Genomic DNA, 12,222 nt, shown 5'->3' on the forward strand with positions numbered 1-12,222 from the left:
ATAACTTGTAAATACCTCCAAGGAAGGAGGTGTTCCTCATAAACAAGTCCACCAGGAGAGGCATAAGAGGTGACAGAACAGTTCAACTGTCCCACTAACAGAAGGGCAGATGACACCGGCCCAGGAGCAGGGATACGCAGGGTGACCGAGAGAAGGAACCCACAGTCACTAGGCCTGGATCAGAAGTACCTTCTGCTGTCTTGCTGGCCCTTTAAATACCCGCCCGCGCTCAGTGATTGGGTGGTGCACGAGCGTGGGCCAATCAGGTGTGCGCTCCGAGCCTGGCCAATGGCAGACGCCGTTGCTGTTGCCAAGGCACGGGCGGCAGCGGCGTCGGGGGCGATGGCGGCGGGGTCGGGCCCCGGCCGGGAGCTCCCGGCCGAAGAGCCCGCGCTGGAAGTGAGGTGGGGGCGGCCGGCACAGCCTCCACAGGGGCCCCGCGGTGGTGGGATCTGTCAGGGCAGCGCGGGTGGAGAGGGGAAGAAAACACGTGCTCCCATTTCCCCCTTGCGTGTAGCAAAAGAATCCAAGAGCAGAAGGTCCTCAGAAAAGATAACAAGAAGTTATTGCTGGACATAAATATCTCAAGACTAGTAATTTTAATATGTTTGTAAGTATGAGAGTGCCCAGGCTGTAGTACCATCTGAGTACAAAGGATCAGCAGCTGAGCTGATCTTATGGCTGACTTATGTTCATGAAAGGAGCATAAAAGTGCTTCTAGCAATTGCAGAGAACAAAGGTCTCTCCCAGTCAAATGCTCTTATTTGGAAGAAGAGCAGAGATGGAAATTAGAAGAGAAAGTGGTAACAGCAGTGTTGTGCACAGAGGGTGCCTGTTACACTGCTGGAACTTTCCTGCCGTGGTACTAGCAGGCTACACTGACATCCTCACTTAGTGATAAATCCCTTTGATAAGAGGACCTTGATGTTTATCCACAGGATTTCTGAAAGGTAAAAACATCTGCAGGTAGTTATGAATTTGTTGACATGTTATAAGTTCATAAGCTGACTCCGCTTCAGTAATTTATTTCAGTCCTTGTGTAACACATCCTGTTTACATTCCAGAGTTTTGCCATGTTAAAATACTGGTGTCTTTAAAGCAGAACAGTCCTTCTGGTTGGGTTCATATAAACACAAGCTGTGCCTTCGTATTTTTTTTATTTTATGGGGATGAGATGAACTATGAAAGTGTAAAAAGGTTAAGCAAACACAACAGGGTCCCAAGTACAAATTGTAGCTCTGCAGTTCTTTCAGAATAGGGGTATATGCTTTACTGTGATATATAAGTACAAGACCAGAGTCTTTGAACTAATTTTATTTTTAGTGAAAACTGGAAGATATACAAGCATTTCTCCATATTCTTACACCAGTCTGTTGTGCTCCATGAGGGTAAGATTGACCCTATGTTTTTGAAAACACTGAATTGGTGACTCATAATGCAAGATCTTGAAGTTATTGTGGTTTTGCGACATTGCTGTGAGGATGAGTCTTACAAATCCCAAGCATGAGTTCAATGTAACTTAGGCTACAACATTCCCTTTAGCACAGCATTTTGAGAAATATGTGTCATTGATTAATGTTTTAATGTTCAGTTGCTCTATTTCCAGCTGGGTTCAGGGATTCTCAAACAAGAGCTTTGGCTTTATCAACAATCAAACTGTCTGCTACCCCTGTGGTAATTACATCCTCTTCCTGGACCTTGAAACAAAGAAGACAACAGCACTACAGTGTCAAACGGGCCCAGTGGGAGCCTCTGCAGCAAATGCCAGCAGTGAAGTGGTGGCCTTTTCTGACCAGAAGCTGAACCCCATCATATATATCCACCATTTTCCAGAACTGAATAAACTGACAGAATTAAAAGGTAGTGATGTGGTAACCTTCCTCATCACCATTTCATTAAAACAATACTTTAATAATCCAGTTTCTGAAGTTATGTTTTTTTATAAGACTTAAAAAACAGTGTGACAGGGAACTGTCTCAGGACGATTCATGGAAAGCAGTGGAAGGTGATTTCCACTGCACTGCTTTTACTTAGGTTCAAGCTGGGGAGGAATATGACAATACATAACGAAGCTGATCTAAAAGGAAAACAAAAGGAATTAAGTGGAATTAGTTTTAGGAAAATATAGTTATAATAAGCAAAAAAAATCATACTGCAGTAGGCTCGAAAGCAGACTGCTGAAAACCACATGAGAAACCCGAGATGTGAAAGCAGTGAGGGTTCTTGCAGTTAAACTTTGAAGTCTGGGATCTAGTGTAGATTTTTGCCTGCTTCATAACATTTCTCTCCTTAGTTAAGTTGCTTACCCTATCCATGTTTCAGTTCCCTTGTCATTTAAATAAAGATCATACTACTTGTTTTTTTCATGTATATGAGTGATATTATGACTGCAAAGGATTTCAGGATACTTGAGGAAAAATACTTTCAAATTCAAGTATTATCGAAAGAAAAAATTGAAAAAAATCCAAGAAGTGATACATAGGGAACATTTTTACGATCCAATCCAAAGAATAGTCTGGAGTGAAGCAGAGAAATCAAGGGCCTAAAGGATATCTTTGAAGAATTAAAGTGGATATAAGGGAAGTGAGAAGAGTATTTGTGATAATGTACAATAAAGTCTGGGGCAATAAAAGACCGTGTGCTTTATTTTTACATTTCAGGTAGTGCTCAGCTGGACTACACCTTACTTGCGTTTAGTTTCACAGGCCCGTATTTAGCCAGTTACTCCTCCATCCCAGAATTTGTTCTTTCAGTATGGTAAGAGCTTTAAAAAAAATCTCTAATACCATTTGCATTTAATTCATATTTTTGTGTGTGTGCTTTTTTAGCATATATTAATAAATGTAGAACACATACTGGTTGCCTTCATCTCTTTCTTTTTTTTCCTGATTGATTGTTGTCTGCAAACTTTCTGTAACCAAAATTGCTGTTTATTTTCTAGCATTAGTCAAAATGGCTGTTAATTTTACCAGAGCTATCTTCTACCTTCTTCCAAATTTTGTGTTTTGGAGTACTTCCAAAGTCTTCAGCATCATAACTATCTGTTCACTGTTGGAAGTTGAGCACCATGCTGTTTGTGGAAGAAAGTTGCCTGCTGAAAAGAGGAAAAGGATTCTAAAGCTGAGTTCTGCTGGTTTGTCCCCCTGGACTGTTCAGTGGTCCTCTTAATTACTTTTGCTTGATCTTAATTCTGGTTTATAATTTTGCTCAGTGATTACAGTAACGTGGATTACTGGATTAGAACATAATTCTCTGCTTATTGTCATTGAAAATATGTAATGTTGTGCAGATACAGAAAGTTGGAATATTTAATATTTTAATTGTACTGTGAAAATACAGTCCTGCTCTTGCCTCCATTGCCAGCAAGCTCCCATTGATTGTGGAGTGGGAGGGTGGAGTAGAAGGAAGACGAGCAAGGACATGTAAGTAATAGTTTGTATACTCCCAAATTAATGATCTTCTCTTCTACAATGATCAGTGAAGCTGCTCCTGTAACTTCAGAATTTTAGTAATGATAGTAGGTACTATTGCAGATGCCTCTTCTTTATCCCTTATGAAGAAGAATAATGTTTGCTGTTCAGGGAGGATGTCTGTGTGTATATCACACTGGAAACCAGCCAGACAGCCTTGCTGGCCTCAAGAGCTGACACATTTGTCACTTACAGCAGGAATAACACACCTGGTCCAATGTGTTCATTGTGTGCACTTAAACTAAATTCCACCATCTTGACAGACTTCTCTAGATTATTCTTAAAAACAGAAATGCCTAGAAATGTTTAAATGCTTTAAAATAGTGGCAATTTCCAAGGCAAAACAATTTTAACCAGTTTGAGTTAGTTTGTTACAACTATCAGCAACTAATTGTCATAAAAAACCACCCTACATTCCAGTCAGAAAGAATTTAGTAACAAAATACAATTACTTTACAATATTAACCTTAGAATTTATAACTTAGAGATGTGTGAATTTACTTTGAAATCATGACCTTCATTTTTGTAATTGGATTATATTGTGCATTCATTGTAGAAATGTGTGTATACAGATGATAGAAACCTCAGTGTTTAGCATCATTAAGGTGTCATTACAGTATGATGATAGCACAGCTCCTGCATTTTAAGGAGCTAGTTTGGAATCAGAGATATAAGAGATGTTTTGAAAGTTATGTCGGTCTCAAAATATAGAAAGTGTATGGATAACTAAAAGCTGCCTTTCATCTGAGATATTTTATCCCTAGATCTTTATTATTTTCTGTACAAAGGAGAGCCTTAATGCCAGATTCTTTTTCAGATACATGTACCATGTAGTTTCAGATCTTAGTAAATTATCTACTATAAAAGAGGGATGGCATTATCTGTTAGGTATGAGATGAGTACATGCTGACAGAGTTTTAGAAAGAAATCTACATTGATATCTTTAAAATTCAGAATTGCAGCTTATAGATTCCTGTAATTTTAATGAGGGTTATTGTATACGTGGGACTACTTCTCATTTTTTTGCACATGCTGTCAATGTTAACAATTGTCTTACATCCTAATCTATTTCTGTGAGTGAATTTATTGCAGGCCAGAATAATGAGATTATACTAAATCCATTTACAGCAGAGTATGCATTTTAGGCTTTTTCCTCTCACCAATAATGACTAATACTGAAGTTATAAATGTTATTTAGATTAACAGTCAGATATATTGTCCAAGAAATTAAGAAACAGTTTCAACTGTTTTCTTCAAGTGACATTAATCAGTTCTTGGACAGCACCTAAAAATGCAAACACAATCAAGAATGAATCTGGATAATGGAAAAATATGCAAATTACATGAGGAGAACATAAAATAGCTGTGGACAAAACATAAAATATACTGGACAAAGGAGAAGTCAGTGGAAAGCAGATTCCCAGGCCTCTGTCAGCTATACGTAACAGCTCCACACAAATTCTACCCTGGTTTGTGCCCAAGTTAGTTAATGCAGCCATAGCTTGTATGTCTGTGTTCACAACAAAATTACTGCATTAACTAAGTAATTAATCCTTGGGTAATCACAGGCTGTGTTTTATTTCCTAATTATTCCCGCTGCAAGCATTTCAGTCATTATGTTATGGAGGTGTTAAGCAAGGCTGGGGTGCTGAAGTGTTAATTGTTTAGGCCCATTTGAGTAGTCACTGATGGAACTGTTGAAAAAAAAATCCATTTCTCTTGACTCTTGGTTTTTTCAGAAGAGGAAGTGCATGATAATGTTTCTAAAATGTTAGTTATTAATTTTCTAGCAGTAATAATTTTATGTGTGGATAATTAACCACATCCTTTTCATTTTCAAGAGGACTCAACTTGTTTGGCAGCAGCAATTTTTTGTCAGTGACGAGGTATTTGTTTTCCAAACTGAATCTTGAACGTCAGTCATAATCACATCCAAATCTTTGGCTTGAATGTTTTTACTTGTTTAATGGATTTTATTTTCTTTTACTCTCCTTAATGAAGGAACTGGCAAGAAAATATCCTGCTGTGCAGTGAGTCTCAGCCAGGGATAACAGCGACCTCTTTAAGTTTTAACCCTATGAATTGGCAACAACTGTGTTTTGTTGGGGAGAGCTCCGTTACCATCTGGCACATTGAAAGGATTGAGGACGAGCATCACCTTAAGCGAAAGTAAGTGAAACACCCTTTAGGTTGAGAGTGAAATATAGAAGTATATTTTAATAACTAAGACTAGCAACACATCTATTTGCAAAGGATTTAGTCCAATACAGTTCATCTAGTAATTGCTAAATCACAAGCACTATGAATCTGTCTAGTCAATCGAATGAATTGAATTTATGATTTCATTTCTTACCACTCACATGACTGGATTATGCACACCATGAAGCTGATACTAATCAGCTGCTTTGGCAGCCTCCATGAAACGCTGCGTGGCTGAATCAAGGTGTAGTGCCTGCTCTGCTCTTCTGTAAGTAGCTATGTTGAGCATTGCTTTTGTGGCTATGACAACATCAAATTTGGATCCGTGTCTTCTTTCTAAGTATAGTTAAACAACATGTTGTTGTAATCACAAATTGTACCAAAAGCAGTATCAGTTTTCCATGTAATTTCCAACTTGTGTGGCTAATTTACAGGTCCAGAGAGGGTGGCTCTGTCAATGCAATTCACTGAGCACACTAAACTAGTATTTCTGTATGCTAAAATGTTTTTTGAGGTTGGTATAAAAGTAGTGTGTATCATTCAAGTTGAAGTCCTCAAAGTATTTCGCTTTTTCAGTGGCATTCTCATACTCTGCCATTCCCAACTGTGTTTAATCTTGTTAACTATTAATATGAGCAACATATTGCCACTGACACAGTTATACTAATGAAAGTATAGACAAGGCCTTAATTTGCAATCTGAAAAGAACACTGAAGGGTTCTGTGCCTTTTCTCATTACAGAATACATGTGTAAATATTTATATATATATACATATTCACTTTTTCTCCATTACTTTTGCAGAAAGAAAGCCCATTTTGAAAACATATTTCTCTATTTTGTATCAGCATTTATTATACATATTTCTGCTCCTCAGACAGTGTCTTTTACTTTTTCACAGCCCTGTGGAACTCCCTGATGAACAAGGGTCCATAAGTCCTCATGAGGATTTGTTTTTCCCCGTTTCTCGTAGTGATGATCCATACCATGGCCCTGACTTGCCAGTTTCAGCCATTGCTGGACTGGTAGGAGATGAAGCAGAAACATTCGTGGTACTTATTGAAATTTTTCCTTTTTACTGTTCCAAGTCATTATACTTTCTATGCAAATAGGTGTTAATAAATTAATAATTTTAATGTTTGTTAAATAGGTGCAACCCAGTAAATAGATCTGTTATCTCAGCAATATTTTTGAAATCCATTTTGACAGGAGATGGAGAAGGCACAATGCTGCTGCATAGTGCAGTGCAATGTTGAGATTTCTGACACAGGCCCTAGCACAGTAACGTATCTGCAGTGGAGGTACGAATCTGTATCCCAGAAGAAACATGAAGTGTGTCAGCATTTAACTATTCCCAAGATAACATAACCTGCTGAAACCTTGAAAACCTATTCTTATGCTAAACTATTAGTAACCCTCAGGTATCCTTAATTCCCTTTGGGGTTGCTTTCTTTTTACTTTCAAAATGTCTCAAGATATGGAAACATTGAAGGCTTTATTCCAGACAGCAACCCCTGCTTCTGAAATAGCTTTCCATACCACTGTCAGTGTTGGACATGGCCATTTGTCTCACTTGTATTAGATCATTTACTTTTTAGCCTCCCTTGAAATGCCTCTTTTGAGAGGCTTCAAAAGTGTTCTCATTTTGTTTGAAATCTACTTTCACCTGGCTACCAACTAGAAGTGTGAAAACATTTAACTTGCAAATTTGGAATTCTCTTCTAAGATTAAGACCATTGATTGCTGAGTTCCTCTGATAGCCAGATATCTTCAGACTACAGTTGCTGTAATGGACCAGGCTGTCCAAAATAGAGGTGCTATAACCACTGTTCTTCACTGTCTTTATAAAGTGACAGGCTGCTATGGCAGATCTGTCAATGGTTACTGTCACTGATGGTTTGTATACCAGTACAAATGTCCATGAGCAGTTATCTGGCTCTGGCCTAAAATCTGTTCCTCCGCTTTTGGAAATACCTTGGAGTTATTTTCCTCTCTACTATCGTCAATGCTACTTCAGTTAGTAGAAGACAACCTACTTCTCCTGTGGTGGTGAATGAGGTGTGTTCAGACTGTTACTGAAAGGAGTAAGCTGTATTCCCTGGCCCTTGGAGGCTGTATCCTGCTCTTAAGGAATGTGTGAGAGGCAAGCAAGAAAAGGAAGCCCATTGCTGGTGTGATTGTTTGCTTCTTGGAAATGTGTCAGTGTTCCATAGTCTAGAACCACATACTGGGGTTGGATATGTACCCAAGTGTAACCACAGTGGGGCAGCAGAAGGAAAGAAATTGAAATATCCTACAGCTTTTCTTTCTTGCATTAGATTGATTTAGTTTTGTTTCTGTATTTCTTAAAGCTGGCACCTCAGTTTTCTTAATATGCTTTTCCATGACAAGCCCACTTGAATCCACTTCATCTCTACCACCAATTTTATTCCACTGTCTTTTTATAAAACTTTTTGATGGCAAGGAACCATCATGGATTTTTTTTTCCCTGAAGAGGTGCTACTCAAAAGGGAGAGAAGTTCAAAAAAAGACAGCATTATGATTATTATTATTATGCACCACTGTACCAATGCACAGTTCAAGAAGCAACCTGGTTTGGGATTTACATAATCTCATCCTAGGATTAGCATATTTTACCTAGTTAATGTGTAAAGACAACAGGTACAAAAGAACATTACAGAAATTGTGTTTACACAGGGAGCTTCTGTTTTGCAGAAGTTCAGTTACAACCTTCCCAAAGATTTGTGATGTTCAAGCCTCATAAAATCAGTGAAAATGCCTATATTAAATGTTTCTCTGGGTGATGTAAAGCCTTATTTGCTACAGATTTATTACTGTTAGTCCTATTTGATTTATAAAGTAAATATTAATATACTTTGTTTCTGTAACATTTTTCCCCTGAGAAATTAAAAATGCTTTGTAAGCATAAAGAGTAAGTTACTTACCCAGAATCATATAGCAAATCCTTGGCATATATTGCTATTCCAGTCTAGGTACTTGTGAATCTCTATCCTATGTTTTCATCACAAGTCCATCCATATTTTCTTTTTTATAGAACCTTTAGTGACCCAGCAGGTGTTTTATAGAATTATAGAATCATCTTTTTTTCATCCATCCTATTGTTTAGTGTTCCTCACCAGTTTGGCACACGTGTATGGTGCTTTGAATCATCTCTTTTAAATGTTCTCCCAAGGTTTTCCTGTGTTTTGTTCCCCTCTTCCTCTCTCCAAATTCTCTTTAATTTGGTTCTTTCTATCATGGTATTTTTATGACCCCTGTTACTGTTGTATCTGAACAGGTCACTCTCTGTCTTTAATAATATTTGGTGGAGAAGTTCTGTTCTTCCTGTTTTATGGTTGACAGATTTATGAGAGTTTTTTAGCAAAATGAAGCTCAAGGCACATAGGAAGTCTGGGTCAGGGATATTTCTAGCATTAATTTGCAGATGACACAAAGGATGAAAGAGCTGTTTTACAGAGCAAGTTGGATTATACAATAAAATAAGCTATTCAAACAAAGTGTGTTTTAGTAGTGCCAAGTATGCAAGAACCACATGGTTATGTGGTCAGACTTTATGAGGTAATGATCTTGTTTTCTTTTGCCTTGAAATGAATGTAACTGCTTGCAAAGGTATTTGTCAACTGTTGATTGAACTTGTCTATTTTCATGCTGAAGCCTAGAAATAGTATTAAAACTTCTGTGCATCCCACTGCCCACTGCTGGACTGCAACCTCAGAAATATATATGGGCTGTAAAGAAGGATATATTTTGGCAATTGATGCTGACAAACACAGAGTTTCTGTTCTTCAACCAAAACCCCCACCTGGTAAGAAATAGCTATGTGTGTTTTATTCAAGTAGGGAGGAAAGTGGATAGATAAAAGCTCTTTGTGCTTTCTTCTGTTGTCCTTTTGTGTACCTTACGGAAATTATAAAGCTATATTGCAGAACCCTTCTCTTTTCTTAGTATAGTAAACATTTGAGAATGTCTTTTGAGCTTCTGTGTGCTTTTCTTTAGTCAATTCTTCCCCAATAATTGACTTCTGTTTTTCTTTGGAAAAAAAAAAAAAGAAAAGAGAGAGAGAAAAGAAAAAATCCCTCTAAGTACATCAAAATTGATAAAAGTAACTGTATTTCCAGGAGCCCAGATTGTATTAACCAGCCATACTAGATTAACATTAAACTATTTGTATAGCAGCTAGACACAGTCTTTTTACTATTAGTTAAATACCAATAATTTATTTTACTTTTCATGAAATATTGGATAATCTTCATTTGCTATGTTAGGTGTTGCTAGAAGTGATCTCTGAGGACTCATAATGAGTCTTCAAACAACAAAACTGAAGTAGTGTTGCTTAATAGCATTCCTTAATGTCAGCTCTTACTAAGACTTTACTGGAGAACATATGAACATAGAGAGTGAACAGAAGATGTCTTTGGCTTCAAACAAAGAAATCTGCTTTTAATTTATTCTAGAATGGGAGGACCTGTGATTGACTGCAACCTGCCAAGGCAATTTGTCTGCCTTATATGTATTCCCCATCATATTTTCTTCTTTTTTTCATGTAATTTTTTTCATAATTTTTTGAGCTGTAGCAAGTATCCCTGGCTTTCACTTTTGATAGTTATCACCAAAATGGAAGGCTGCTTTTAAAAAAAACCCAAACAACAAACCAGCATTATTTCTCTTTTCGAAACTATCAGTGTTAAATTTAGCAAATCAAGAGTTGAAAATCAGCAAAAAATAAAAAACTGAGGTATGACCAGAACTGGTTTTTGCCACTTGAGTAGAAGGCAACAGGAATATTTGCCATTTGGGCTTTTTCTTGGCCTGTATATTCTTCTTTCCCTTAATCTTCGTTCCCGAAGCCTAGCCATGAGGATATTCTTCTTTAAGACCTGTCCTAAAACTGTATAAAAAGATGGTCTGTATTTATATTATACTGAAGCTTCTGCTTAATTTAAAACATACTGCAATCTGTATCTATTTAGCAGAATGCTAAAGTGCATGTCCATCTTTAAGCACATGCCTAATTCCTATTATGATGTTGCAAACAGATTCATAAGCAGCCCCAACATTTCACTTGGGCATTTTTTTCAGACTGGCTGAAGTCTCCTTTGTAAGTATATCAAATTTTTTTTAAGAAATCATTGTTAGAAATAGCAATACCATAACTTAACACTAGAAGAAAGATAAATCTGCATCTGTATCACTCTCCATGGCAAGTGTTGCTATCTCCCTTTTACAGCTGTAAGCTGAATCACAGAACTGTGCTTGCTCAGTTGCATAGATGGCAGAAATGATAGATATTGGGAAAGAATGCACATTTTTAATATAGTATACTGAACCTGACCTTTGTTCAGTAGAGTGGAATACAACTGACTTTGATTGCAATATTGACATACAAGCAAGTTTGACATTATAAATTGTTTTCTTTTGTGTAGAGTACATGCAGAAAATATCGGATGTGGTGTCATATGTTCGTAGAGAAGTACAGAAAAAGAAAGGTATTTCCATGTTCAAATCAAGCTAATAGATTTTTGGGCAGCACCACTGATGTCTGGGAGTAATAATATGTGAGTACAGCTGGTTAGAAAAACTCATCTCACACTGGTTTCTGTAAGACACACTGTTGGCAATCTTATGTGTGTTTACATGACAAAAGATTAATAGCTTTTGTGCTAATAGGCAGCCAAATTAAAACCTCAGGAGAAACAGTGGCAGTGGAATAATTTCTGTTCTTTCTCATTTAAATTGGAATAAGTGATGCTAGAATAGGTTCCCTACTGCTTTGTTTTAGCAACTTTTTTTTAGAACTGCAATCACTTGTAATTTATTGGAGGTAGGATTTAGGGTTTGTTTCAAACACTTTGTTTTGAGCTCCCAGTACAAAAAAAAAATTAAATTTGGTATTTTTTGTTGGTTTTGTGCCTTCAGGTGGCGAACTAAGTGATCGGCAAAACCCAGTATTTTCCATGGCATTTTGTAATGAGGGACTATATGCAGCTGGAAGGGTGAGGCATCCTTTATGCTTTTAACTTACTCTTATTGTGTGAAGATCAAAGAACATTGAAATGGAGCATATTTGCAGAGTTCACCACAAAAACAGGAGATAGAAAAAGTGAAGGGCTGCAGGACTATAAAGGTCTGGTGTTGTCTATATTTTCTTTGTTAAGACTTGAGACAGGGGAGTAGCGTGTGAAAAGATTCCAGTTTTGTAGTCAAAGAAGCAACAAAAGAGGACAATCCTGTTTTTAACAAAAGACTGAGAATACTGTAGAGGAACAAAATATAGAAAAGGAGAGAAAATGGCCAAGAGAACTGCCAAATTGTTTTGTGCAAAATCTAACTCAATATCTAACCAATGTGACAATGTCATTGTACATTCCTGCTTAAGAGTGGTACAAATTCTTATACTGTCTCAAAAAGAACAATATGAAATCTTAACTATTAGCTGATGAGAGAGTCTGTTGTTATCAAACATGGGCTGTTACTAAGAATTGTAATAAAAAACACCTTTGTTTTCAATAGATTTATTATCCAGGGTAAGAGTCC

The 12,222-nt window shown here is 37.2% G+C and overlaps 1 protein-coding gene across 5 annotated transcripts in view; it reads left to right on the top strand.

Annotated features, from left to right (window-relative positions):
• Positions 1 to 273: 273 nt before the first annotated feature.
• The window catches only part of CFAP43 (cilia and flagella associated protein 43), a 42,738-nt gene continuing 30,789 nt past the window's right edge, over positions 274 to 12,222 (top strand). For 2 of the 5 annotated variants that reach the window (XM_051799559.1, XM_051799558.1), the window contains exons 1-8: positions 274 to 404; positions 1,607 to 1,860; positions 2,661 to 2,757; positions 5,472 to 5,639; positions 6,569 to 6,719; positions 9,343 to 9,493; positions 11,112 to 11,174; positions 11,605 to 11,681. In XM_051799559.1, the coding sequence (XP_051655519.1) occupies positions 289 to 404; positions 1,607 to 1,860; positions 2,661 to 2,757; positions 5,472 to 5,639; positions 6,569 to 6,719; positions 9,343 to 9,493; positions 11,112 to 11,174; positions 11,605 to 11,681 (1,077 nt within the window). In that variant the 5' untranslated portion in view covers positions 274 to 288. Of the gene's footprint in view, positions 405 to 1,606; positions 1,861 to 2,660; positions 2,758 to 2,941; positions 3,423 to 5,471; positions 5,640 to 6,568; positions 6,720 to 9,342; positions 9,494 to 11,111; positions 11,175 to 11,604; positions 11,682 to 12,222 lie in introns of those variants that run through there. The other 3 variants (XM_051799560.1, XM_051799562.1, XM_051799563.1) reach the window with 3 other exon arrangements.

Source organism: Manacus candei, unplaced genomic scaffold, assembly GCF_025592945.1.
Source record: "Manacus candei isolate 608988 ecotype Guabito, Panama unplaced genomic scaffold, ASM2559294v1 h1tg000050l, whole genome shotgun sequence".
Classification (NCBI taxonomy): Eukaryota; Metazoa; Chordata; class Aves; order Passeriformes; family Pipridae; genus Manacus; species Manacus candei.